Here is a 27,139-nt window from a genome sequence, read left to right on the forward strand (position 1 = left end):
GTGCAGTTATGTTTTATCTTAGACCAAGGTCAATTTAAAGTCACTCAGCTGGTTGCTATGTGAAGACTGTAATTTGATCTTTACAGACGTGCTAATGGCCACATTGATCACACGGCGCCATCTGCAGTCCAGGGTGCGCCCTAATTACTTTCTGACAGAAGAGTGTGCTCAGACTTAGTCTACATGAAATGCAAACAATAACTACAACGAATGTGCAACAGAAAAGGAAACAGAAAACAATCAGAACACAGACTAGAAATCAGTGTTGTAATATGTTCAATTCAGGCCAAATCTAGAATTCAAACAATGACATTTGCTATTTAGCTTCTTTAATTTGAGGGACAGGACGACAACTTCATATGCCAAACAAAAAATACATAACTGTAATAGGAATTTATACAATTTTAAAAAAGGAGACAATCAGGATAGCGTGATGGCTTTTGCTTTAACCTCTTTACAAATAAATTCACAAGCAAAACCTGTAGCACTTTCAGGTAATATCACATTCCCTCATGAGGAAAAACGTCATAACTTTACCCATGATGTAAAATAAAATTACATCTGATGACTTTCACTTCAAGATTTTGGTGTTCAAACCCTTAAAAAGAAAATTAAAAAAAAAAAAAAAATCAACAAACATGACAGAAGAAAAACGGATCTGACCAAATGCTGCCTCAAACACCTTTATAGGTGAGAAAGTTCTGGAGTAAAGGCACAATGTTCTTACTGTGCAAGAAACCTCATGATAACACTGTAGTGTTTAGTATTTTGTTGAATTCATATTCAGTCACTGTTAATGGTGCAATACTGTCGGCTAAGCAAAGATCGGTATTTGAACAAGTAAAAGAAAAAAAGGTAGAGGGTTTTGTTGACTCACAAAAAAGGGCATCAAAGACATACATTAAAAGCTTGATGGGATCTTAGCAGGTGCCTACCAGGATCCCACAATGGCTCAACGGGTCATTACTAAGCTTCACATAGCACAGAACTCAAGCAAAGCAGATTGTTAATGCACATTGTTCTTCAGTAGATCTGGATCCGAGTGTGTATAGACAGTAATCCTCCATCACAACATAGTGTTGTGTACAGCATGTGTGAGCAATACACCCAGAATACATCTGTGCATGTGTGTGAAGTCGTGGTGACCTCACTAGGTCTAGTGTCCATAGGTCACTAAAGTATGAATAAATAATTTGGTGACATACTTTGGATTTGATTTAAGACCAGTCCTGGGGGTGTTTCCTTCTACTACTCCCATGTTTGTGTGCGCGTCAGCCTCTCTGTGTATTCAGTTCTTCTTCTTGACCATTGGGTTGCGAGCGTTGAACAGGCTGAGCCCTGCTCTGCCGCTGCCATTAGACACGCCGCTGACCGCGACACCTGGCTGCTGGAGCACCTTGTCCAACGTGGTCTTCTTAATGGCTGCTGGAGAAATACGCTCTTGATCTGCCAGGAACTGAAGCTCACTGGCAGACGGAAGACATCAATGATATTAGACAGTGTTTATGACAATGAGCAGCAACTGTCATTAGACGAACTGAATAAGTTATTTCGTTTTTTAAAAACACTCAACTTTTTAGCAACTCACATAACTATAATTGAATGTAAAGGTGTGACAGTCTCACCGTGTCCTGATGCATGACGCCTCTACAGCATTTATAAGTAGGCTGCGGAAACCACCGCTCTCCAGGACGTGCAGGGCGTGGATTGTAGCGCCCCCTGGTGAGCACACGTTGTCCTTCAACTGGCCCGGGTGCTGCTCAGAGTCCAGCAGCATCTTAGCTGCTCCCTGAAGAGAAATAGAAACACAAAAAAAGAACTTAAGTAGGACATAATGATTTTCTAATTATGGTTTAGGTTTACATAATTGCAGAGTGCTGATGTCCAGCAGCAGTAATTTTTGACATTAAAATAATGAGTGGTGCATTTATAAACTTTAATGTACAATCAATCACAAATAATGGTAAACTTCCTCCAGGAAATTAAATCTACAAAAAAAAGGTAATGTTAATATTTTCCAGCCGCTGTGTCTAATTGCACAGGCCTACACTCAGACCTGGAGTGTGCACAATCTACTGGATAAAACAAACAAACAAAAAAGATCAGAAGGAGCTTAACAGTGAGCAGACGATGGAGCCTGAAGCAACTGATGCACTTACAAAAAGTCAGTAAGTTCATTACTTTGACTAGGCTATTTCCAATATTTCCAACCTAAACTAATTAAGCCCATCATTAAAACACATACAACTTACCAGTAGAGCCTGAGCTCCAAGTCTGACAGCAAGTCTCCTGGGCAGACCCATCTTCACTCCTCCATCTGCAAGAGCATCCAGGGCTGTGAACGCCTGTTCAGAAAACACACATATGCAGCTGTTACCTTTTAGCCAAGGAAACAAACCGATCACATTTGTGTTTATTTTCATTCATCGCAAAAACAAGATGCATAAACTATGCAGGTACAGGCCAGCTGATGGAATGAAGGTGTTTGTAATAGCAAGGGTTAGGAAATTGAAGTAATGGAAACTCACGTAAGCTGGTCCACTGCCACTCAAGCCAGTGACGGCATCAATAAGATCCTCCTCCACCTCAGTGCAGAAACCTACACTGGCCATCAGCTGCTCTAGTAACTTGCCGTCCTCCACCTGCAAGACAAATAAAATCATGCTGGTAAACAAATGTGGACGGCTTTGAAGCGGTCGTTCCAAAAAGGAATCAAGCAACACCCTAACACCAATTACTACAACATATTATCTTATTTATAAGCTACTTTGGTATTAAAAATACAGCCTTTCAACTGTGTCCTTTACCTCTGCATGTGTCCCAGTAGCATACACTGTGGCTCCTTCTCTCACCACCACTGGAGTATTGGTCATACACCTCATGACTTTAGGAGCTGAACGGTACTGAAGCAGTTTCTAATAATGCAGAAAAAGTTTAAAAATGTGACAATTTTATAATGTAGGTTTGGAATAATTGTGAAACTAGTTTGATATAAATTAATTTTGAGAGGAAGAAAATAAAAGACAAAAGTTATAAGACATAGTTATAAGAGATAGTGCAGGGGAAAAGACCGACCTTCTCTATGGAGCTGATGGTGACACCTGCAGCACAGGAAATGATGAGATGGCGGTCCTCTATGTCTGGTCCAATCTCGTCCAGAACAAAGGGGATGATGTGGGGCTTCACGGCCAGGAAGAGCACATCACTCTTAGAGACGGCCTCTTTGTTGCTAGTTGTCAGGTTCACCCCCATTTTCTGCAGAGGAAAAACAAAAGGCAAACAATCACTCCAGCAATACGCTCACAGACCTTCTTTGACATGTACATGCTCATTGCTTCCCATTTTTAGACTACACACACACACAATCATGCAGAAATGTGTCTCCTCACCCTCAGTCCTGACACAGTGGGCAGATCTGTGTCTGGGGAGCTGGCTGTGATCCTGTGTGTAGCAATCACACCTGGTGGAAGAGAAGGGAGGAAGTGGAGAGTGAGGTATGAAGACGCAGTGTACAGCAAGACAGGAAATAACCCTAAACAAAACTATACTGACCACATTTTACAGTAGTAACAAAATGTCACAAAAGGAATTTTTGATCAAATAAAAAAACAAGACATTTAAATTGTTTTTTGCATTACAACGCAGTGACCTCATTAATGCTGTAAACAAGCACAGAAAAAATACAGACACAAAAGGAGGGAGGCTTCACCTGCAGCTGTGAACCCTTTCACCAGGGCATGAGCCAGCTGACCAGCTCCAATAAATCCAACGCTCATCCTGTCAGATGATGTGACTGATGTGCTCTGTGAAAACAATAGGACAAACTGTATTTCAATTGGCAGGATCGTGAACAACTTGCATACATATTCCAAGACAGTACTATGGTAATTAGAACTATTTGCTTTGATGCTAATTGCGGATCCAGTCATACCGTAAGGCACTTCTAATGACGATGATGATGATGATGTAATTTATAGGGGAAAAAAAATGGAATTGGTCTACAAAACGTGAACGATCACTACATACTGTCTCTGCCACGCTGGCTGCTGCTCTGGCTGATCTTATTGTTAGAAGGACACTTGTGCTGAGATTCACATTCACGACCACGTAGCATTTCTAACTATATATGGAGCCACTGCATATATAGTTAGAACGCCACGTCTAGCAGCAAAGTAAGACACTTGAGTTAGGACCATTATTGATTAAAATTGCCACACGTCGCTGTGTAAATGTTAACGATGTTAGCAGTGTTTGCTAACTAGCATCCAGTGATGCTGATCAAGGTGCTAGCAGCATTTCCTAGCTAACAATCGACCTCGATAGCAGAAGTAAAATAAACATCAAAAATCACCTACAAACACACCTACCTTCGCTTAGTTGACCCCCACTGAGGTTCCTGGGTTCGCAAATAACAGTGGGCAACGGGTTCTCGGCTTCCCGGCTTTTAAAAAAAGCTATAAACCACTTTTTCGTCAACGTGGCTTCGGTATCACACCGCTGTGGTCCTCAAGTGGGACCGACAACGGCTTTGGCCAATCACGAATGACACAGCGCCAGCCTCACACCAATGAGAGGCGACGGGGGCGGGGTTTGTAGTCCGCTACCCGGTTGCATCAGTTGTAAAGCGCGGTGAAGCCGCCCGCCAGGAAAATGTGAACGAGCTGGGAAGTAGATTATGATTTCAAAGTGTAGTCATCTGTTCAGTCCACGTCTGGCTGATGTAACACTGTGTAAACGTAGCACAGAAATAAGGCAAGTTTTTAAAAAACAATTATGCTAATAAACATTGCAAAAACGTTGTATTTATATATACAAACCAACATTTGGCATACTAGAAACATAATTACTAGGTCTAATAATCACTACAACTAGAGGCAGTGATGATAGTTAACCTTAAATTTTAACTAAGGATAAATGGATTATCTGCTTTAACAATGTCAAGTCCAAGTTAATACAGAAGTGTCATTAATTAAGTACTATGAGATACATTTGATAGCTAACAGATGAGACGCAAGAGCAAGAATAATCTGAACAGATGCCAAGTTGGTCTTTAAGGATTTAATAGGTTCAGAATGAAAAATGACAGCATGACACCTCCACCAAAGAAAGGCACCTGGCGACCCTAGAATAAGACCCAGCATTTGGTGTGATTCAAACATGTTAACCACTAAACCATAACTCAAACTATAACCTACTTTAAAACCTCGGCCCGACAGCATTGTGATCTAAATAAATCTGAAATGAGTTAATTTCACTCAAATGAGCAAAAGTATGCTTATATAAATTATATCTACCTTTGGAGGTTTTCAATTGTCTTAAAGAAATATAGTATTTATAATATATCAGAAATCTCGTTATTCATACAGTACAAATTTGAATAATCTGTGTCCATATTCAATTTGACCATTTTAAATGCAAATGCACTGAGATCTACACATTCAAGCGACCTGAAGTGCCTTGTGGTGTTTGAGACACCTGAATTTAAATGAAGTATTGTTATTCTAAGAGCTCGGACCTGTGCCTCTTCCTCTCCCCTTAGAGTCGACTGAATCTGAAATAGAGCAGATTCCACAGGCGGGTACACTAATGAGCCTTGGTATTTGACTGCAGTTTGGCTTCTCATCCCTTGGTACTTCACCGGCGGGTATTCTCAAAATTAACCCTGAGCTCGTCCTGTAACTGTCAGCTCGACGCCACAGTCCGTCCTCTGCACATTTTAATGGTCTGAGCCGCCTCCCGTCGCCGCTTTCCTCCATGTGTTTGTCATGCCAGGCTAAATCTGTGCTCCCCAGGAGGTAGTGTGTGTGTGTGCGTGTGTGTGTGTGTTTGTGTGTGTGTGTGTGTGTGTGTGTGTGTGTGTGTGTGTGTGTGTGTGTGTGTGTGTGTGTGTGTGTGTGTGTGTGTGTGTGTGTGTGTGTGTGTGTGTGTCTGTTGGGGGATCACACGGCGCTGCCTGGGAGGAATGCCGTCTGACTGGACTGTGCATGTTCCTGCTCTATATATAAAGCAGAAAGCAGCAGCTGTTAGGATTCTCTTCCTCTCTGGTCAGCTGGACAGAGCGATGTACATCATCAGTCACTTCAGCTCAGTCCCTACAGCTGCACAAGCCAACGTCGCTTGATGTTTGTGTCCTGGGCCGATTTTTTTCATAATCATGTTGCGGTTAGTACAAATTTAAAATGAGTATGTTCTATCAGCTCTACGGGAATTTATTACAGCATTTTACAGTATAGTAAATTACATAATTCTGCTTTTTTTAAAGGGGCACTAATGATCAATTAGAACCTGAAGAAGGGCTGTTGTGGCTTCATGGAAATAAAGGGGTGCAGTAGTTTGGGGGCGTAACCTGGAGGAACCTGGAGAAAATAGCTGTGGCTGCTGCTTTAATGATGTTTTTTCATTTTGATGTATGTGTCTCTCCAACCTGTTGAAGTGCAAACGTCAAAACCTCTTCAGTGTCAAAAACAAAAACGTCAAATCACATTATGAATAAAATGTCAATGGGGGGAGTGTCAGAAATGATTTTCAAAGACGTTTGGGGCAAAGAGGGACAGATTGTTCAGGTTATGGAATAAAATGTTGGTTAAAATGATGGTTTACTCTGCTCCTGTTAGTGGAGTGGCCGACTGTGGGAACACAAGCTTGGCTCTGGCCTCGTGGGGACCAGTGTTGGTTCCCCAAGCAGCAGAGCTTTAGGAGCTCCAGCACAGGCCCCTCCTCCCCTTGTTACACCGCCATGTTGAGTAATTGCTCAGTAAACTGCTCTTGAACCTAATCTCAAATGAGGGACGTATCCCTACAACTCAGCGTCTCCCTCAGACACACAGTTTAGGTTCATTTGCCAGCGCCTGCCTCCGCTCCATCACTGCGACCCGCCATGTGTGCTGAGGCGTGACAACACTTATTCCTTCTTTCGTTTTTACATAAACCCTCCAAGGTAGAAAAAATAACGGGGCGAACACATTTGCTTTTGCTTTTTTTCACCCGGTCCACAGCAACAGCCGTCTCTTCTGTACGTGGAGCTTTCCCAACAATTTGTTGCTTACAGCGATTGAGGTCCTGAGCCTGTGTGTGAATGAGAGAGCGGCTGTAAAAATGTAAGAGATGGATTTATGAATTTATATTTAACACCACTGACAGAAAATCATTCCAAAGCGTTTCGTGCATGTCTGAGACAAGAATGAGTGACAAAGGAAACCAAAAGAAGTGTCGGCAGAGGAGCTTAAGCACCCGGTGTAATGTCAGCCTTCAGCAGAATGTCAAACTCAAGCACGGGAACAAATCAGACTGAAAATCCCAAAAGACCCAGTGTGATGACAGGAGTTGTGGAGTAAGTCTTTCTGTCTACTGTTGGTTCCGCAGGCATTTAGCCTGAAGTGATGACAAACCCAAATAAGCCAGTGTTTTGGTTGAGGTGCTCATGTGGGCGAGGACTGATGTCCGCCAACATGGTGACTAGATACAAAGAGGTTGCCGGGCCGGTTGCCAAGTGAGGATTCACGTCCAAAGCTTTTTGACACAATTTGTGCGGTTTGATACAAATATGTGAATGCATCATTATTTTATTCTAAACAAAAAGAAAGTGTATTATTCAACCAGAGCTAATAAAAAAAACAGTGTTGCAGTGTTTACAGAGATGCACAGTTCCCCAGCTGTTGGGGAGAGTGAGCCTTTGACCTCAGCTTCCCGGAAGCACTACCAGCATCATTGCTCTAGATAAATGTACAAATACACAGTCACAGCTGCATTATGCAAGCTTGGGTTTGGACTTTGGGACGCTGACACACTGTATTTGTGAGCCTCAGTTATTTCATACGTTCAGCTGTTTCTGCTGTTTTGTTTAATCTTGTTATTAATATAAACTTGAAAAAGAGCTGAGAACTACGGAGGGATGGCGAGCTGACATCAGCAACATGCACCGTCGGAGATTAGTCATGACAGGAAGCCAGCAACCCTCCCACCCCAAATCACCCCCGTGTCCCCCTGGCTGGAAAACCAGGAAGGGACAGGGATGACGGACACCTGTCTCTGTCAGAGGAGTTCATAGTGTGTGTGTGTGTGTGTGTGTGCGTGCGTGCATGTGTGTGCGCGTGTGTGCGTGCGTGCGTGTGTGTGTGTGCGCGCGTGTGTGTGTGTGCGTGCGTGCATGTGTGTGCGTGCGTGTGTGTGCGTGTGTGTTTGCGTGTGTGTGTGTGTGTGCGTGCGTGCATGTGTGTGCGTGTGTGTGTGCGTGCGTGCATGTGTGTGCGCGTGTGTGTGTGCGCGCGCGTGTGTGTGTGCGTGCGTGCATGTGTGTGCGTGTGTGTGTGTGCGTGCGTGTGTGTGTGCGTGTGTGTGTGTGCGTGTGTGTGTGCGTGCGTGCATGTGTGTGCGTGTGTGTGTGTGTGTGCGTGTGTGTGTGTGTGTGCGTGTGTGTGTGTGCGTGTGTGTGCGTGTGTGTGTGTGTGTGTGCGTGCGTTTAAGACGAAGGCCCGCAGGGAGCGAGAGGCAGAATGAGTTCCGTACGTGGAACAGCTGCTAAATGAGGATGTGTGGAGGCTTCCAGATTGCTGTGTGTTCCGTCACATTCAGCGAGAGCTTCTGTCAAATTCGCCTCACGTTACGTCCGACTCTGAAGGCGTACGCTCAGAGCGCTGCTTCCTGCTAATAAACATTAAGCGGCAGGATTTATCAGACGATTACATCAACTTTGAACCCGGGCACAGATTTTACTTCAGCCACAGCACAAAGTTACTCAATGCTGCAAAAATGATCATCATCTCACACAAATCACTTCCAATCTGTTGCTCATGTGCTCTTTGTCTACATGTAGATGATGTTTAGAATCTCGGGGCCGTGTTCTGAACTGCCGGTTTGCTGGATTTGCTGCCGAGCACTGGGACGCTCTCGTTAGACGTCTGCTGTGGCCCACTGGCTTCACAAGGACTTAATATAATACGTCCACGGCGCTCACAGACGTGACGGGGGAATACGCTGATCCTGGATTAGAGAGACGAGATTCACCGAGGTGACCGAAGCAGAGCGGAGTAAAGGATGTGGAGGAGGAGGCGGCTGGAACCATGTGACGTGTGAGGCAGAATTAACGAGAGCGACGCGGGAGAATGTGGGATCAGAGGCCTCCGTGTGTTTCATTCCTGGGAGGAAGAACAGCTGAAGAAGAGGAGAGCAGGAGCAGGAGAGGCCCGGCTTCTTCTTCTCGTGTCCACAGGCTGCAGAGATGATCAGTTGGGACGCGTTCTCAGACTACACCAGACCCTTGTTCTGAACTCACACTTGAGTGAGAGAAGCATGTAGGACAAAGTACACGCTGATCTCTTAATAAACCATCCTCACTGACCACAATCACCACATACGTGGTACATTATGTAGTTTTTGTGGATCTTGAAACAGTTTAATATCTTTTTATGGCTTTATTAAACCCCATTACATGATTCACAGTCCTCTGAGAAGGCACGAGCTAATACAACATATTACATTCCATTCTAACATCTTTGAAGTCACGTGGCTCCCTGTTATTTTGGTCTCCACAGTCGTCTGGGACCAGTGTCTCCTGAGCAGGTGGATTATTAGAGCGTCCTCAGTCGAAGCGGCTTCACTTTGATATGAGGCTGAATCAGAGCAGTGAAGCTTCAACGACGTGCTCCAACAGAGGAGCTGCAGAATGAGATGATCCCTAATCTCACACTAGGAAAAGTCATTCATCCACAGATTAGGTGAAACGATTGTTCATAGCAGCTTCATGTCAGTGGATGAGTCCAGTTTCCAGTTGACGATCAGTTCAGCCAGTGTTCGTTTGTTTCCTGGGTCCCAGGTGAATCAATGTCTGGTTTCTAAAAGGAGATTCTTTTTATTACAGACTGAAGGAGGGATTTTTATAAAGGCACCAAGACACCAACCTGCTGCAAATGCTGTCTCACCACTTCAGTCTGTCTCACGAGTGTCAGTATTTATTTTTGGCCGCCTTGGTGAAGTCTGTCGACCGCTGGTGTTGAGTTTGCACATGTCTGGGACGCCACAGATGCCAGCGTCATATTCGCTATTTATATATTCCGGATTCCCATGCATTATTTGAACACAGGTTCAAGTGGTGTGTGTGTGTGTGTGTGTGTGTGCGTGCGTGCGTGCGTGCGTGCGTGCGTGCGTGCGTGCGTGCGTGCGTGCGTGCGTGTGTGTGTGTGTGTGAGCGAGTGGGAGACAGTGGCAGTGTCTTGTTATTTAAGGACTGGGCAGGACATACAGTTCCAGACTCTGGCTGCTTGGATGAAGGTGACTGACCCTCTAAATCTCTCACAGGTCAGAGGGGTCGCATGGAGGGAAGTCAATCAGTGGACAGTTGTCAGATCATAGATCAGATTCCACTGAGTTTACAGACTGACTCTGTCTCTGTTAGTTGATATTGCAGCACCAGTGATGACCTGGCTCCGTAACACACCTCCCCCTCCCATTGTTTGTGACACATAATCCAGATAAATCTAACAAATGCCGGATGCCAGACTGGGTTCCTTCAGGGCAGGACCCGCGAGGAGCTGAAGCGCAGCCTCTGGGAGTAGATGAGATCTGCCGCGTACAGTGCGAGGTTCAGGAAGGAGAGCGCGGCCACCGCGACCTTACTGTCCCACGGACACTTGCCCCACCCGCACGAGGAGTCTCTCCACGGGGAGCCGTATTTGGGGTCGAAGCAGAACACGGGCCACACCACGGACGCGCTCAGGTACAGCAGCGCCTCCAGCAGGGTGCACACCACCACCAGGCGCTCGAAGGGCATGCAGCGCACGGCCTTGGTGCGGCCGCACATGGTCGTGGCCACCAGCGCGGCGGTGAGGGCGAAGCAGAACCCGTACACGGCCGCGCAGTACACGGTGGCGCCGTGGCGCGAGAACTCGCTGCCGTTGGCCAGGGCCCCGAAGATGATGCAGGCCACGAAGCCCTGCACCACCTTGAGCAGGCCGGAGGCCGTGGCCATGTAGCCCACCACGGCCTGGCCCGGCCGGGCCCGGCACAGGCCCACCTCCACCCCGTAGGCCACGGTGCCCAAGACGGAGCAGGCGCTGACCGCGATGCGGAAGTTCCGGACCTGGCAGCCGGCGTAGGGGCACTCTGCCTGGACGAAGAAGAGCGGGTAGAGCACGGAGGCCGTCACGTACCTGCAGGAGCGCAGAGGCGTCAGATCAGTGCACACACACAAGAGGAATCCCATCGGACCGCTCCGGACTCACAGCAGGGTGGCGAGGGCCGCGCACGTGACCGTCAGGTTGTCCCAGGACACGGGGAGGCAGCTGTGCAGCCGCGTGGCGTCCAGGAAGAAGAGCAGCGCCGACATGGCGAAGCAGAAGCACCACGCCGCCATGCAGAAGGCGCCGTGCGGGCCGGCGGCGCCGGCGCCGTGCGTCACCAGGGCGATCGCCGCGCAGCCCGCGGCCAGCTGGGCGAGGCGGGCGGCGCCCAGCGGGGAGCACAGGGCCTTGGTGTTCAGGTAGGGACCCCCCGCTGGGTCCATGGCGGGGCGGAGCGGGGGACGGAGGGGAGCGCGGATCCGGCGGCCGCTCGGCGTCTTGAGATTGAGCCGGAAAAATCAATCAACAATCAGCTGATTCTCATCTACGTACTTTTCCATTGCATCCTTTCAGATTAAACGAAGCAGAGTAACACTGATGCTCAGGTGTGGGCTGGAGGCCCCCCCCCCCCACTGTTTCACTGTTCTAAAGCATGCGAGACATCTGCATCTGGACAAGCAGACACACTCACCTCTCAGACAGAGCGTCTCATCCTGAACGACATCCAGTCAGATCCCTGTCCCCACCAGCACTTTGCTCTGAAGTTCCCGTTCCAGCTGGATCGGCTCAAACTCGGGCTCTCCTCCTGAATGCTCATGGATGATCCTCCAGGTCTGCCGCTCTCCCACTCCCACACACTTTCTCCTTCCTCACTGTCCCTCTCTGTTTCGGGGGAGGCGGTGCTGCCCGCCTGTCATACCAGAGGGAGTTATGTGGAGGGTTGGGCCATGGCAGCCACTGTTGGGGGTCGTGCATGTGCTTGGGCGTGGAGTCGGGACATGCAGACGTATTAGAGAGTAGAGGGGATGACTGGCCTCGAGGGGACCAGGATCAGCCTATGGAACGTTACACATACTGTACATATAACCATACAATATAACGTTTAATAGAAATCCTACCCAACCCCAGGATGAGAATGGGGGGTCACCTGCCTTGTCTGGTTGGGGGGAGGGAACAGGCCTACTGTTATTGTTTAGCCCTTGTTGTCATGGACAGCAGCCACTGCTTTGATGCAGGACGACTTCACCAGACAAGCATCAGAGACATATCTCATACAAGTGGCCTCTGAATAAAATATCAATCCTTAATTTAAGCAGTTGGGTCAGTTTAGTTGATAAGACACCTTCTGTCACCCTGTTAATGAAGCATCACTTCAGATGATTCCACAGCAGTAACCAGTAAGTGTAGTGTAAGTGTATAAACGCAGTGAGTGAAGGCTGGTTCTATTCAGGGCGTGTGTTTCCTGCTGGTCACTTGTTAAATAGCTGCAGCAGCCGCCAGCCATGTGCTTCAAGTGCCAACCTTCGCCTGGCATCTGATGCTGGGTACACGGTGTGTAGTGCTTCAGGTCATGGAGCCCTCCAGCTGGTTGTTTACAGGCCTGACAGCTCCATCCCAGCTCCTCTGGCTCCACATGTCCAGCGTGTGTGTCCGTTGCCACGGCGCCGAGCCCCAAGTCGCTCCCAGTGGAGGCGTGTGTGAGGCGAAACGAGAGGCTGAGCTGTTAAAGTGGAGAGCAGGGCATTGATCAGAGCTGGGTGGTAATTCACTGTGGGCCTGTCACTATTAGCAGCACAGATCAAATATTACACAGTCATCTGCTCCATTTTTAATACAGAAATATTGATCAGTGCAGCTTTTAGAGGCGCTGATACCATCTAGAAGCAATCTTAGCTCAAATGTTCAGGGAACATTACACATCACCTTGAATATCACACACAACATTACAATGACACGTTTTCACCGAACATGATTATCTTGGAACATAGGGACACAAAAATGTTATTTACTAATGCGTTTGATATTAGAGAGCGATTTGAGGCTGCACCATGTTACAATAACGTGCAACAATAAGGTGCATGACAAACATAAACACTAAGGTTACTCACTGGACCCGTCTTCATGGTCTGAGAGCACGGCCACTGTCCTCCATCAGCTCCACAGCAGCCCTCTGTGTCCTCAGGTCTCTGTCTCCACCTGCAGGTTGGTGGTGTCCCTGTGTAAAGGCTGACAGAGGGGTGGGACATTTACACAGAATAATAAGGATATGCGTTTTACACATTATTAGGGCCGCACACAGGCAGAAAACCGTTCACACTCGCCTTCACGCCTGTAATTTATGGTTTCTACAGTAACTAACCACGTCTTCGGACTGTGGACAGGAGGCAGAGCTGCACAAAGTGAATGCAGATATTAGGAGAACATCTCAGGCAGCAGAAGAATCAGTCAAATTTGAGATGTCTCTCATATTTAACCAAAAACATTTGTTGCCTTTGCTGCCTTTTGGTACGTCATTCTTTTTAGTTAAAATTGTAAAAATACTGAATATGTTTCATGTGCAGCCCTGCACTTTTATTTTGAAAAGGAACAAACAAGATCTGTGCATGTAAATAGATTAAAAAGATCATAATTCAAACTGCACATCAGAGCAAAATCCAAGACCAAGAACTTCCCCTAGACCTCAATGGTCTTGCTGAGGTTCAGATCGAGAAAAATCTGAACTCTTGACTGCGGGTGGAAAGCTCTCTGAAGCAGCTGCGGAGCTGCCGTTGCCACTGCGGCCACAAGGAAGCACTGTCGACAAGCAGACGCTCTTCAGCTCAAGTCCTCAGAGACCACACGTGACAGCTATTCATTAATAATAATCAGACACTTCATTGAGTCCTGTGGGGGGAGTTTTACATACAGCGTGTGACGTCACTGCTGCAAGGATGCGAGGACCCTTCAGCGTGTGGACAGGAGGAAGCAGGGGCCCAAGAACGGCTCAGCCGCTGCATGACTAGCTGACGCGTGTCTAAAGCTCTTAGTTATCGTCCCCTACAAATTTTATAGTAAACTCTCTCTATAATCAACTAAAATCCAGTAAATTGGTGCGAAAGTAAAACCTGCTTCACTAACGCACAACTAACACAAAACCCACAAACAGCCCATCGCTTTATTTGGCATCAAAGGATCCGAGGACAGTTGGAAGTCATTAATTTGCGAGTGAGACACAGAGTGTGTGTGTGTGTGTGTGTGTGTGTGTGTGTGTGTGTGTGTGTGTGTGATAAGTGGAGGAATGCACGGCTCCCTCAAACGCCCACCACACAAACAGCCAGAGTCCTGCTCCCCTCTGTGTTCGGCCTCTTTTTGAAGTCCTTCCCGCAGCCAGAGGAGCGCACGAGGGGCAGAGGACCGAAGGACATGCTGTAAATCTGCGTGTGACGGTGACAGCACATAAAATTGCTGCTGCTTGTTTACCATTACCAGACGGCCCGATAAGGGAGCGGGGCGTGCGAGAGCCCGAGGCTGCTGCCAGAATGTGTGCGTCGCTAGATCAAAGCCGCGGTCTCCGCGTGTCCAGGAAGGCACCTGAAAAATGTCGAGCTGCTTTTAAACGCCGACGTGCAGCTCCAGACGCAGGGCAGCCGTGGGCTCTCTGGTGCAACACATCCCACTATACGTTCCCATTACTTTCACCCATCAACACAAGGCCGGAGGACCGTGAAGCTAAAAGGGAGCTTTGTTGTTGTTTAACACAAGTATTAACGCAGGTGGTGACTGGATTTTTTTGCTCATCACTTTTCCCTTGGGGTGAGATTGTTTAAAATAAGTCTTCTGCTTGGCTAAACTTCAATTTGAGTCAGTAAAAGGCACATTTTAGATCAACCATCAAACATCTTTATTCACTGTGTGTTACAGTTCGACCTCTTCAGCCCCCCTCCACACAAACAGCAACCGGAATGAATCACTTCAATCTTCTTGGCAATCGAACATTACTACTTAACCAGGTTCAGTACTTTCCTCCATGATAGATCAAATCCATCAGAGTTTTTTTTTTTCTAGAGCCAAAGCACAGCAATGATTTAAGCGCTCTCCTAATTCTGGGTGGCCGAGCTGGTCCGACGCCTGCCGTGATCAGTCCTTGCATCGATGCGCATCAGTCATTTTATTTTTTACCTGCAGAAGAAACAGGAAAGAGCTTTCAGTTAGGCACTTCCTAAAAACAACATATCGTTGTTTGAGACCAGACATGTACTAAAACCATTTAACATTAAGAGGATCATCCTGAGAACTTTCAAAAACACTGTGTGACACTCAACAGCAAGTGACTTAAATCCCAGAAGGTCGTTGGTTGGCTGAGGACTAGAAGGTTGCTGGCTCTGATCTTGATTTCCCCAGAACACATGAACACACTCTGACATCTCATTTAACCACAGGTTAAACTGCAGGACATCTTCAGTGATGGATGAAAAGCCTCTGACAGAGAGTATGAAAGTCTTCTGTGTCTGCGTGTGTCCTCTGCAGGGCTCCACACATGGAGTCTATAATTCCTGATTCAGCCCCCTCCCTCGCTCTTTTTTCTTTTAAATTTCCTCATGAAAGAGAAAGCAGCCACAACTTTGCTATGAGATGCTCATGGACACACACAGAGATCAGGCAAGGAATAAAAAGCACATAAAAACACAAACAAGACAGCGGGATAGGGGGAAAAGGGAGCAATATTCTCAACAAAACATCAATGCAGTGACCACCAAAAACACAGCAGACCAACAGAGAAGCGCCATGCCTGGGTCGACCACAGCGGCTCGTGCCGTGTGATGTGGCCCAGTGGCAGTGGCCCAGGGCCCGGAGTGGTTGGTGTAGTGGTCCAGAGGGGTCAGTTAACTGCTGCTTCTAACATGCATCCTTATCTAGTGAGTCATGGGGGGGAATTCTGCTTTCAAAAGCCATTTCCTATTCACTGTGGTTGTGTGTGTGTGTGTGTGTGTGTGTGTGTGTGTGTGTGTGTGTGTGTGTGTGTGTGTGTGTGTGTGTGTGTGTGTGTGTGTGTGTTTGGCGGAGTAAGAATCGCGTGGCTGGACCCATGTGTTGTTTTCTTACAAAAAGAGGAAGTACTCCCAGAGACGGCAGGATGCTGGGCTGGACTGAAGGAGTAAGTCTGATGCTTTCCGTGTGAAAACAATGGAGACCACAAGGTTGTTAGACAGAATATACGTGTATGAGAATCAGCTGAAGTGTTATTAATCAGCTGACTGAACCGTCAATGAGCTCTGTCCACTACGACATCCACCAGATTATGGGACAGTGTTTTCTGCAGACAATCAAATATCCACACCATCACCGGGTCTTGTCCTTCTTGATAGAGAGGTGACAGGCTTAACATTACTTACTGTTGACACCATGGAGAAGGAACAACCCAATGAGCTTGCTGTTTAGAAGGATGACCAAGAGGATAAGATAAGTGAAGTGAACAGTAAAGGTCATTTTTCTGGTCCTCACCTGGAAGCTTCAGCCATTTGGGCACCTTTCCTGGATCAGACCTGGTGGTTCTAGCAGCCTGGGTCTGTGTAGAAGCGTCCTGCTCATCCTCTGCAGCATCGCTGGCTCCTGTTGAAGGCTCCTGTTCTGGAGGATGCAGTGGCTCTTCAGGGGCCAGAAAGCTGGAAGAGGGTGTTGGGGACTGGAGCATGCAGCTGAGATGGGGACGAGAGATGAGAAACAGAGGCTCAAATAAAAAAAATAAAACACACACACACACACACACACACACATTTTAAGGTCACATAAAAACAGAATTGAATAGACGATCTGTACCAGAAGTTAACTTTGACTGTGTGACTTGGACACAGTGCAACGACCTTGTTACGGACGTTAAAGGACAACAGGTGGGGGTCACTTTTGGGAAACGGGCCCTATGTTTAGGAGGAGCGGAAAGTGTGTGTGTGTGTGTGTGTGTGTGTGTGTGTGTGTGTGTGTGTGTGTGTGTGTGTGTGTGTGTGTGTAGGAAATGAGGGCACATGGGGGCACCTGCTGTTTAGGCAGAACCTCAAAGGGATTCCAATGATGACAGCTTTGTGACAGGAAAATAGTCTGGTTGCCGCGGGATACAAGTGCATGTACACACACACACGCACGTACGCATACCTTGCCACAGTCTCATTTGCTTGCGAGGCTGAGACAGACGATTCAAGTAGATCCCTCTTTATGTAACAATCTGTGTAGGAAACAGAAAGACAGTCACACAGTGGTAACTTTTGTTTTGGGGTTATGTTTCTCAGTAATGCAACATGTCCAATTCATCACGTGAACAGAGACCTGTCCTAGCGTCACAGCCAAAGTACACCAGCGCACCAGGGACCAGGTCGGCCTACAGACGCAGACAGGAGAGATGAACAGCAGCGTTAACAAGTGCTTGGCACACAAGGCAATTTCTGAGCAGAACCACCACCTGCTACAGACAAACATCCATGGTTCATGTCTGACGATGATTCATGGCCCGAGGGTCTGAATCAGTGAGTGTGGCCCTTTGATGCGGACCACAAAATGAGAGGCAATCAAATGCTTAGCGAAAACACTTTCGCCCCTGGAGCGCAACCCTCCTCACCCGTGACGGGCTCGGCGGCTGCAATATTAGCAACCGTACAATTATGAGGTGAAGGCGCAGACAGACAGGCAAGTGGTGTACCTGCGCTCAGTCTGGTGTGAGCCGAGTACAAAGTTCAGCTTGAGTGGGAATCAGGCTGTGAAAGCCATGATTTTTTTTGTTCTGTCCAGCAGTTTAACAAGCAGCATATATTACACTGAATGCCATATTGTGATGGACAGCTTTGCTTTAACAAGAGGGGTATATATAAAGTATATATACTCTTCTTGATTAATGGTTTATTTAATGTTTTATTTAGCTAATCCTAAATATGTGTGATGTTGCTGTGTTGGTGGACAGCTTATCTGCTTTGGGGTGTGTGGGAGAGGTGGTGGGGGGTTTGGTGAAAGCCATGATGAGTGAAGGATAAGCTATAGTGGTGGTCAAGAGCTTCAGCGTCCAGAACCAAAATTCCATCTTCTGCCCACTTCACCTCATAATCTCCATTTCTAGCAACTGGGCAGACTGGAGCTTTAGTTAGTGCTCAGTGCTGAAGTGCCATACTTTCTTTCGTCAACATTATTTCTGACATCTGCAACATTTATTTGCAGATGTCAGAAATACTTTAGTTGAATTTAAGGCTGTTTAAGAGTGTAATGGGTTTACGTCATCATCATCATCATCATTAGGTGAGCATGTTAAACATTTTGCTTGTTCTAGCATCTGAAATGTTGAAGGTTGTGTATTTCATAGTAATTTAAGTTGAATATCTTGAGGTGGATGGTTCTTTGAAAACAAAATATGAAGTCTGAAGTTGCCCCATTGGGCTCTATGAGATAATAGACCTCAGTACATCATCTCTCATTTTAATAGCCATCCCTTAAACAATAAAAAACTCTGACAGGGCTTAGCCTATATATCTAACATTTGTGAGTTCCTGATACAGGACCATAAAACATTTGTAATGTCGGCTGAAATAAGAAGCTGCTTTTGTCTGTCTGAAACCAAGAATCCACTGTTGGTAGTAAAGCTGCCCTGGGTTATCTATGAGCAACAGCAATGAGGTGACATGGGAGGGTCTATTCACCTGACACACATCCAGTACCGTGAGTAACTGTTCTATGTACAGTTTAAGGGCAGCAGCATAAAAACAATAGTTATCACTAGGATCAGGCAGGTTTACCCTCCTCTACAAATCATCTTACACACACACTGCTCTTTCTCTGTGTCCCGCTCTCATCCTCACTAGCTGGTTGCTAAAATAGGACACGCTGGCCTAATTGCTGTTAGGGAAACAATGTGTTACAGTGGGACAATGGACATTCCTGCTATCCTGCTCCTTTCTGGCAGCAGCAAGCCCCATTTGGGAAGACAGGGCATTGGGAGAAGACCCGGTGTGTGTGTGTGTGTGTGTGTGTGTGTGTGTGTGTGTGTGTGTGTGTGTGTGTGTGTGTGTGTGTGTGTATGAGAGAGATGGAGATAGAGAATGAAAAAAGGCATAACAAATCCCGATGGAAGACAGAGGGAGAGACGGATGAGGGAGGGGACGCTGGTATCAAAGAGCTGCTGGGTTGGGAAACATTCCTTTCCCGACATGACACAAAGTGATTAAAGTCTGTGTGTGTGTGACAGAGAGGGACACACTGGGAGTACATAAATGTGTGCATGTGACATGGAAAAAGAAGATTAAAGATTCTTTGCATGTGTGTGTGTCAGAGATTGATGTATAGACAGGGAACCAGCCAGACAGTGTGTCCATGTGTGTGAGAAACATGACACCAAGAGGATTAAAGATTTTGTTTTGGTGCGCTTTAACGCTTTTAAGTCCCTAATAGGTAGAGACATGGGGGTAAGGGGAGGAGAGATGGAGGCAGGGGGGTGAGGCACAAGAGAGGGTTGGGAAGAGGGAGAGTGGTGGAGGAGGAAGAGAGCAAGATGTAGTTGGAAAATAGGCAGTATAGGAAAATAGGCTGTCTACTTCAGGGTCGATGTGAGTCATAATGACAAAAACAGAAGTGAAGCACTAATAAAATAATGCATGTGATAATCTTTGACATTGATCAACTGAACCAGAGTAGTAACTTCCATTTCTTCCCCTACTTGTTTCGCATGACTTTCAAGTGTTTCACCACACGAATGGCTCTGAACTTGAAGGCAACAAAGCATCAAGGCTGCCCATTGCTCTGTGTGTGTGTTGAGATCAAAGCAAGGCCTGTATTAACCCCATGTGCCAGTCTGGGAAAAATCAAGCCCAGCTGGGGTCAAGGACAGTGGAGGGGGGGGGGGGCAAGTGTGAGTGTGTGGGAGTGAGAGGAGAGGGGGATAACGGGAATGTGGTGGGGCTTTGAAGCAGAGAAAAGGACCAGCCGATACGTTTTACAATCTGCGAGCGTGTTGAGACAGTTTGGAAGAAGATGGGACATTTGAAGGTGTTGTTGCCTGGAATTTGATCGTAATGTGGTCTGTTCATGTCTAGTGTGGCTTTAAGGGAAATGTGAGGAAGTCTTACCTGGAAAAGAGAAGCTGAAGGGTCACTCAGAATGGTTTTTGGGGGGGTGGTGACTGAAATGAAGTATTGACAAAAATCAGGAGACATTCGAGCTTTGGGAGTTAAATTTACACATTTACAAGATAATCAGGTTTTATCTAGAAAAAGTTTTGTCTGAAAAGGAATGTGTGGGCAATCTGTAATAATTATTAACTATTGTCAGCAATTTACCTGTAATGCATTAGCTGATTAATCAATTCATTATTTGACAGGAGATCCATCATTTGCTATTTGAAATATTAGGGACTGGTTCAATGATTTTGGCTGGACAAAAATAGATCTTGAGTGATTAGGTGGGCGCCTTTCTGACATCTTCCAGATAAAATCAAAAGTGATTAAATGATCAATTATCATTATGCTCATACTAAGAAAAGACACATTCTCACTCTGAAACTACAGTATTCTAAAATTAAGTCAACTGTAAATATTCAGAGATAAATCTGGAGTCGATTGTGATGCTTGATGATGTTGTGGTTAGTTAACAGGAATTTCTACAAACACTTACACAGGTAGAAACTGAGCTGGGGATCTTCCAAGTGGCTGCTCACAAACAGCCTCACAGCACCAACTGGTCACAGAAGACACACACAGAACATGAGCTTACAGATAAACACGCTGCTCCATGAGCATCAGACAGTGTGTGCAGTGTAATTCACTTTTCAGTGGAATTTCCCATCAATTTGTTGCTCTGCTGGCTGTCGTGTTGCTGTTGGGCCTGAGATGCATCTAATCCCTGGAATTACAGACCTGGCTCATTCTTTCTGTCTCTGTCACTCTGCTGTGGCTACAGTCATACATGTGGTGAGGGAGCCAGAAGTAGCTCTAACATTGCAGCCATACCTGTGGCTAGTGAGCTGAAATGAGCACTTGCCCCACACACACACGCACGCACGCACACACGCACGCACGCACGCACGCACGCACGCACGCACCTGTCTCGAGAGGCCTGAAAAAGCCCTGTAGAACGTGTCTGTCTGGAAACTGAACCCTCAGGACCACCTGGAGACAAAGGTCTGTGCATTTAAAAGAAGCATGTGATAAACATAACAGGATTGAGAATGTGTGCAAGTAGCCTGGACTCACTTTGGGGTATCTGTCCATCTTCTCTTTCATCTGTGATTCTCTTAGAGATTTAGTCATTAGCGGAGCCTCTTCCAATAGCTTTCTAAGGGAAAGAGAGTGAGGGAGACAGAGACAGTTAAAGACCAGGGAAGAGAAACAGTGGGTGTTTCTTCGGCTGCCCTTACTCGTGTGTGGCCGTGTATGTGTGTGTGCATGTCACAGGCAGAGATGAATTGCTGTGGTCGTCCTAATTATACACTGGGTAATTGCAGTCATTGACACAGTAGTAGTGTAGCAATGAGGCAGCCAGCTAAGTCAATGTAGACGGAGATTAAAGGATGTACTTGGTGAGGTCTCGACCTGATGGGTGAAAAGATGAATGTCTACACAAAACAGGTTTACTAATTGGTCCCTGTACACCATATTTAGAACGGCCCAGAGTGTGCATGGTGTCCTATAAATGAGAACATGTTTGCAAACACACACGGCGTCTCAGCAGCTGTGGTCTGCTGCGGTAACATGCAGAGCGCACAGAATAAACTCGTCCGCATCTGTTTTGAAGAAGCACTCATAAATAAATAAAAACTTCAAAACGCACGCAGTGATGCCCGGCATTCTGCCTCCCGATGGCCTCTCATCATTGCCATGGTATTCTACAATTAAGGGTTATTCATCGACGAAACACCACAGGACCAAATGCCAAACTGACTAATTATCTGTTACAAACAGTGAAGGAACATCTGATCCAGACGCGTTTCTGCAGCAACAAGGTATTTATACAAAATATCTCTCAGTTGTTGTCTGAGTAAAGTCCCTCCACCACCTCTCCTCCCCCCACCTTTCACTCTTCAGCTGGGCAAAGCGCTTCCGCACATCATCCATGGTCACTTCAAAGAACTCATCAGGCAGCTCTCCCTGATCCTCAGAGTGACAGGAGACTGAGTCCAAGTGGTAGATGAGAGACTCCCTGTCCACTGGCTGCAGAGAGGAAGTAAATGGATGAAAGTTAATGCGGTTGAATGGCAGAAGATTTTGATATGAAACAAATATGTTTACCTTTAAGTCCTCTGTCCCCTCTTTTGACTGATTGGCTGAGGTTTGGTGCTACAGTATGAAGGAACACACACAGCTACAGTCAGATAGTAAATTACAATACAAAGTACAAAAAGCTTGATTAAACTTGAAAAAAAAAATAATGCACCAGAAAACAAGAGTTGATCATGGGTGAATCCCCGGAATTGACAGTGCAACCACTCATACGTATAAGAAAACTTCCACTTTTTCCACTGACCCTGGTAGGTCTTATGCAGTATAAAGAAGAGAAGACAGTGCTAAGTAACGGGTTATAAATGATTTCTAAAGAGTTTGGACCCAATAGACAACACTCAGCAACAACAACAGAGATCAAACCAAGAGTAAGGCGTGTAGGACTCCAGGCCACAAGGAACCACAGGGTAACATTAGGTGAATTGAAGTTCGCTGTTAGTGTGTCAACTATATGAAAACCTTTAAACAGCTATGCCTGGCATGAATAAAGCTACTACTAGACATCAGATGATGTGGTCTACAGTTTACTCAGGCCATGTGAATAAACAAAGGCTACTATAAAAATGTTCTGTGGATGGATGAAACCATGAGCTTTCTTAGCTTGAAGCATTATTACTATAGTATACACTATACTAATATTACTATACACATTAGGTTTGACAGTGAACACACTAAGCTGCTTTACTCACTGTGGCAATAAAAGTAGCTCACCTTAGCACTAGAAGAGTAGCTCGGTTTGGCTTTCTTGGCTTTGGGTGACTCTACTGTAGTGGTCAGAGGTGATGAGGATGACAAGGCTGAAGATGCAGAATGCGCCGGTACTCCGATACCCAGGCCTCCGAGGCGCTGGCCACCTCCAGAGAAGGGAATGAAAGCAGCTGAGGGAACGGACGAGGAGGAAGAGTGATGGGAGTTCAGTCCCGAAGGTCCTGCCTTCTCGCCATCTTCCTCTGGCGTTTCACCACCGACAAGAGGAACCTTTGGCCGAACGGCCTCCTGATGTTTCAGGACGTCTTCCTGTTGAAGTGGAGGTGTACTTATGGAAGACACGGGAATCGGAGTTTCCATTGGACTACCATGAGCTGAGCCTTTAGTCACATCTGACAGTGACGTCTCTGGATGCAAAAGAGCAGGACTTGGCTGGGATGCTGGGCTAAATGCGGTTTCCTTAGCAACAGGCAGGATTGGCTTAACAACTATTTTGGTGACCTCTCTACCATCTTGTTCTTCTCCCGGGGTATTTTTCTTTAGTAAAAACCTTAAAAAGAAATCATAACCCAATTTTACCATAAGCATTTGCAGACCTTGCAGACCAAGTTGAAACAAGTAGTCCACATACCTGACAATGGCACTTCCTCCTGTGAGACCCAGAGATTTCAGAGTGGTTTCCTTTAGTGCTTCTTCTCCACTTACCTTAACATATACGTGGACAAACAGCAGTGTTACCACAAAACTCACATTTGTCTCTTGATATAGGAAAGGAACATAACATACCTCATCTCTCATGTACACACACACAGGAGTGGATCCTGTTTCAGAAAGCTCTGACACTCTGGAGAATTAAAAGAAACTCACATTATATATTATGGGTGAATTATTTCCTGTAACAAAACATGGCACAGAAGTTAATTTCTCTTGTTGAGGGAAATCAGCTCTGTGATTTTACAATAAAATCTAATGCACTGCAGTGGTGTACTGCATGTGTAAACCATGTGTGCACGATCCCATGTAGAAATTAACTGAACCATAAATGTTTTATTATTGTTCTCTTCAGCTCTAAAAATCAAAGCTCCCCCCTTTGCTTCACAACATTCCCAGAGACTTTTACACTGTGCAGCTAGTATTAATTTCATGGAAACGTAAGTTCCCTGGAACAGGATCATAATAGGGAGTGATGTCATTTAATAGAGATGAGATGAGGGGCTGGACAGATGCACAAGCACCTGGCAAAGCACAGCTGGAACTACTGAGCAACAGCTGCATGTGTGTGTGTGTGCGTGTCTCAGTGAGTGCTGGTGATGTGTGGGAAAGCATAAACTGCGGTAGAGGAGTGGTGAGGAGGGATGTTATCTAACCTAGAGCTGCTGGACTGCGCTCATTCCTGCACAATGACCACCTTCACTTTCCATCCCAGTGAAAAGTTGGCAAACACATGTGTGGTGTCTACACTTGTGAGGACCATATTCTTGGGCTGGAGTTTCTCACTGTTGTTCAAAGCAGTGAAGTGTTACTTCACCGTAATGCTTCACAGTTAACACTTTGAACAAGCAAAAGAATATACGGCTCTATTTTTAGTCTTTTCATTATATTGTTTTATTCAAGTCAGTTAAAAGTGAAGAGAATAAAGAATGTGGGTGAAAACACTATCCAAAAACACTTCCAACCCACAAAAACTAAAAAAACCTCTTACCTATTAATTAAACCTGTGACAGTTTGGGCATTTAAAATAGAGCAGGGCACATACATACCTGGTCTGAGGAAAATGTGTCAGCAGCTCCCACAAACTCTGAGCACAGGAGAAGGAACCCTGGAGCCTAGAGCCGTCCTCCATCTGCAGAGCAATCCGCACCTGAGGGATAGTAACACATATACGAACATTTAGACATGTGACATTTCTTTCATATTCCTATTGTTATGATTGTTGTTGAGTGTTAAAGACAAACTATTCTACCACAAACAAACAATAAAACAATAGGATTTCACTTTTACTGTTGTCTTATAAAAAAGGATTTACTAGAATATTTTGACAAAACAAGTGAATCAAACAATTATTTTTAAGGTTTAGGTTCTGATACAATGTGTCACGTAGAAAGTTCTTTGATAAGCCAGCTTGATCAAGCTGCACATGTGCTGGCTCAGTCTGAAAACCACCAGAAATTACTGCGAGTCTCTGTTGCTCTTTCACACGGAGTCATTTTGTAATCGTTTCTGTTTACTAAACAACCATGATGTCTGACATGGACATCAGGCGGTGCACCAGCACACCGGGACAGATGAAAAGACCGCCTTGGCTGTCAGTGACGAAACATGACACACGGTTAATGAGAATCCTGGGCGCTGCTCTGTATGAGTGTGCGTGTGGCACAGGGATTGGAGTGTAAGTATATAAAATGTGTGCGGTATCAACAGTCAACAATCCATCAAAGCACAACAAGATCAACAAATCAAACTCAGATGTGATTTTATTGCTTGGAATATGGTGCCATGATGTCATAGGAAACAACAGCTCATTTACAACAAAGTGCTTTTTTGGATACAAGTCAGGGAATGAGCGCATACTTACTGAACTCCAGGTAATGACAATAAAAACGCTCACAAACAGCTTACAGACACAATAAGGACTGTGTTTAAAGCCATATTATTTGTAATTTTTTATTGAAACATAATTCTAGGTGGGAAACACATAACTTTGCCACCAGTATCATTAGTTTTTGTTTTGTTGATTTCCCGGTTGAATGTATTTTCAGTGTATTTCCCTCAGGAATAAAAATTACCCTAAACACCAAAATTAAAAACAAGAAAAACAAATAACTTTTTCTAAATAGTCAGCATCATCCTGCAGTGGATAAACAACTAAGCACTTTAGTAGAAGTCTATCTTGGGTAAATTATAAATTTATTGCAAATATTGGAAAAATACTGACTAGATAGTGTCTTTTGAATATTTTAGGTAATATGGTCTAATTTTAGAGTTTCATTAAGTGCTACTGGTGATGATGGTGCGTATTTAGTCTGATCAATCAATATTAAAAACCAGATCTCAAGCCTCTCTCTCTCTCTCTCTCTCTCTCTCTCTCTCTCTCTCTCTCTCTCTCTCTCTCTCTCTCTCTCTCTCTCTCTCTCTCTCTCTCTCTCTCTCTCTCTCTCTCTCTCTCTCTCTCTCTCACCTGGCTGTCAGCTGCAGCTTGTTTCCTTGTGCTTGTCACCATTTCCAGTTTTGCGTTGTTTGGCAGGTTGGCAAATCTCCATGGTAATGTAAGATCCATAACAGTCCTCTGAAACCTGTCAACAACATGGCAGGATAATTAAATACCATAGTTCTTATTGAGTCAGCTATATGTAAAAACACTTATTCCAATTTTTGTTGTCCAGTAGTTGCGGAGAATACATGAATTCTAGTACAATAAGGTATGTGGGCATCCTCCTTAGCTAATAAATAGGTTACAAACCAATCTAGTGCTTATACTAACAACACACACTACTGTTTTACTTCCAGACCTACATTTCACAGACACCATATACTGTACAAAGCTAAACCATACGAGTCACCAGACACGTATGGTTTAATTACAGTCTATTCAGATACAGACTCAGATCGGGCCCTTAATTGCTAAAAAGGCTACAAACGTCAGATTTAGCGGTGATGTTTCGATGACAGCAACACTAACCAACTCATACTCACTTCAAACCGTGATCATCGGGGTCAAATCCATGCTTTTTGCAAACCTCCTCCAGCACCTGAAAGTACAAAGAATTACGAATGTTTACAATAATGCCAGACCACAAAATAATTGAAAATGTTTAATTTTAATAACCCCAAAACAGAAACTGATCTGTCACTGGCTAACTGCTGTTAGCCAAACAAGCTAATAGTCTGCGCTAGCTTCAAAACATACGACCAGAACGAAACAAAGTCAGACAGAAAACACAGATAATGTCCCTAATGAAAGGGGTTACCTGTAATAACGGTGTGTTTGAAGACACTTTAACTGTCTGTCTTCTCCCATTTGGGGTGAGAACTGTTACAGCTGAGCCACTGGCTGCCATTGTGCGCCGTACGTCACGTTGTTTATTTGAATTAACTTTATTGAAAACAGCGGTCGCGACAATATTTAAAGGGCCAGTTCAACGTTTTAAAATTGCA

At 45.4% G+C, this 27,139-nt stretch overlaps 3 protein-coding genes across 3 annotated transcripts; all 3 read right to left on the bottom strand.

Moving 5' to 3' along the window:
• Positions 1-259: 259 nt before the first annotated feature.
• On the bottom strand, positions 260-4,537 carry pycr1b (pyrroline-5-carboxylate reductase 1b). The gene is made up of 9 exons (XM_029159849.3): positions 4,368-4,537; positions 3,710-3,803; positions 3,390-3,460; positions 3,076-3,255; positions 2,808-2,915; positions 2,529-2,642; positions 2,253-2,345; positions 1,626-1,789; positions 260-1,466 (listed from the first exon to the last, which is right to left on the bottom strand). The coding sequence occupies exons 2-9, from the start codon at positions 3,774-3,776 to the stop codon at positions 1,289-1,291; spliced, it is 975 nt and encodes a 324-aa protein (XP_029015682.1). The 5' UTR covers positions 3,777-3,803; positions 4,368-4,537; the 3' UTR covers positions 260-1,288.
• A 4,860-nt stretch (positions 4,538-9,397) lies between these two features.
• LOC114863258 (myeloid-associated differentiation marker-like protein 2) lies at positions 9,398-12,749 on the bottom strand. The gene is made up of 3 exons (XM_029164182.3): positions 11,746-12,749; positions 11,217-11,551; positions 9,398-11,144 (listed from the first exon to the last, which is right to left on the bottom strand). The coding sequence occupies exons 2-3, from the start codon at positions 11,495-11,497 to the stop codon at positions 10,505-10,507; spliced, it is 921 nt and encodes a 306-aa protein (XP_029020015.1). The 5' UTR covers positions 11,498-11,551; positions 11,746-12,749; the 3' UTR covers positions 9,398-10,504.
• A 2,161-nt stretch (positions 12,750-14,910) lies between these two features.
• On the bottom strand, positions 14,911-27,105 carry aspscr1 (ASPSCR1 tether for SLC2A4, UBX domain containing). Its single transcript, XM_029157747.3, has 17 exons — positions 26,953-27,105; positions 26,678-26,733; positions 26,163-26,277; positions 24,745-24,845; positions 23,771-23,828; positions 23,616-23,689; positions 22,988-23,534; positions 22,286-22,333; positions 22,068-22,207; positions 21,251-21,332; positions 21,100-21,166; positions 20,673-20,735; positions 20,129-20,181; positions 17,352-17,403; positions 17,181-17,250; positions 16,536-16,729; positions 14,911-15,212 (listed from the first exon to the last, which is right to left on the bottom strand). Exons 1-17 carry the CDS (start codon positions 27,040-27,042, stop codon positions 15,202-15,204), a joined length of 1,821 nt encoding a protein of 606 aa, XP_029013580.1. The 5' UTR covers positions 27,043-27,105; the 3' UTR covers positions 14,911-15,201.
• Positions 27,106-27,139: the final 34 nt, after the last annotated feature.

This window comes from Betta splendens, chromosome 1 (assembly GCF_900634795.4).
Source record: "Betta splendens chromosome 1, fBetSpl5.4, whole genome shotgun sequence".
In the NCBI taxonomy this organism is placed as follows: domain Eukaryota; kingdom Metazoa; phylum Chordata; class Actinopteri; order Anabantiformes; family Osphronemidae; genus Betta; species Betta splendens.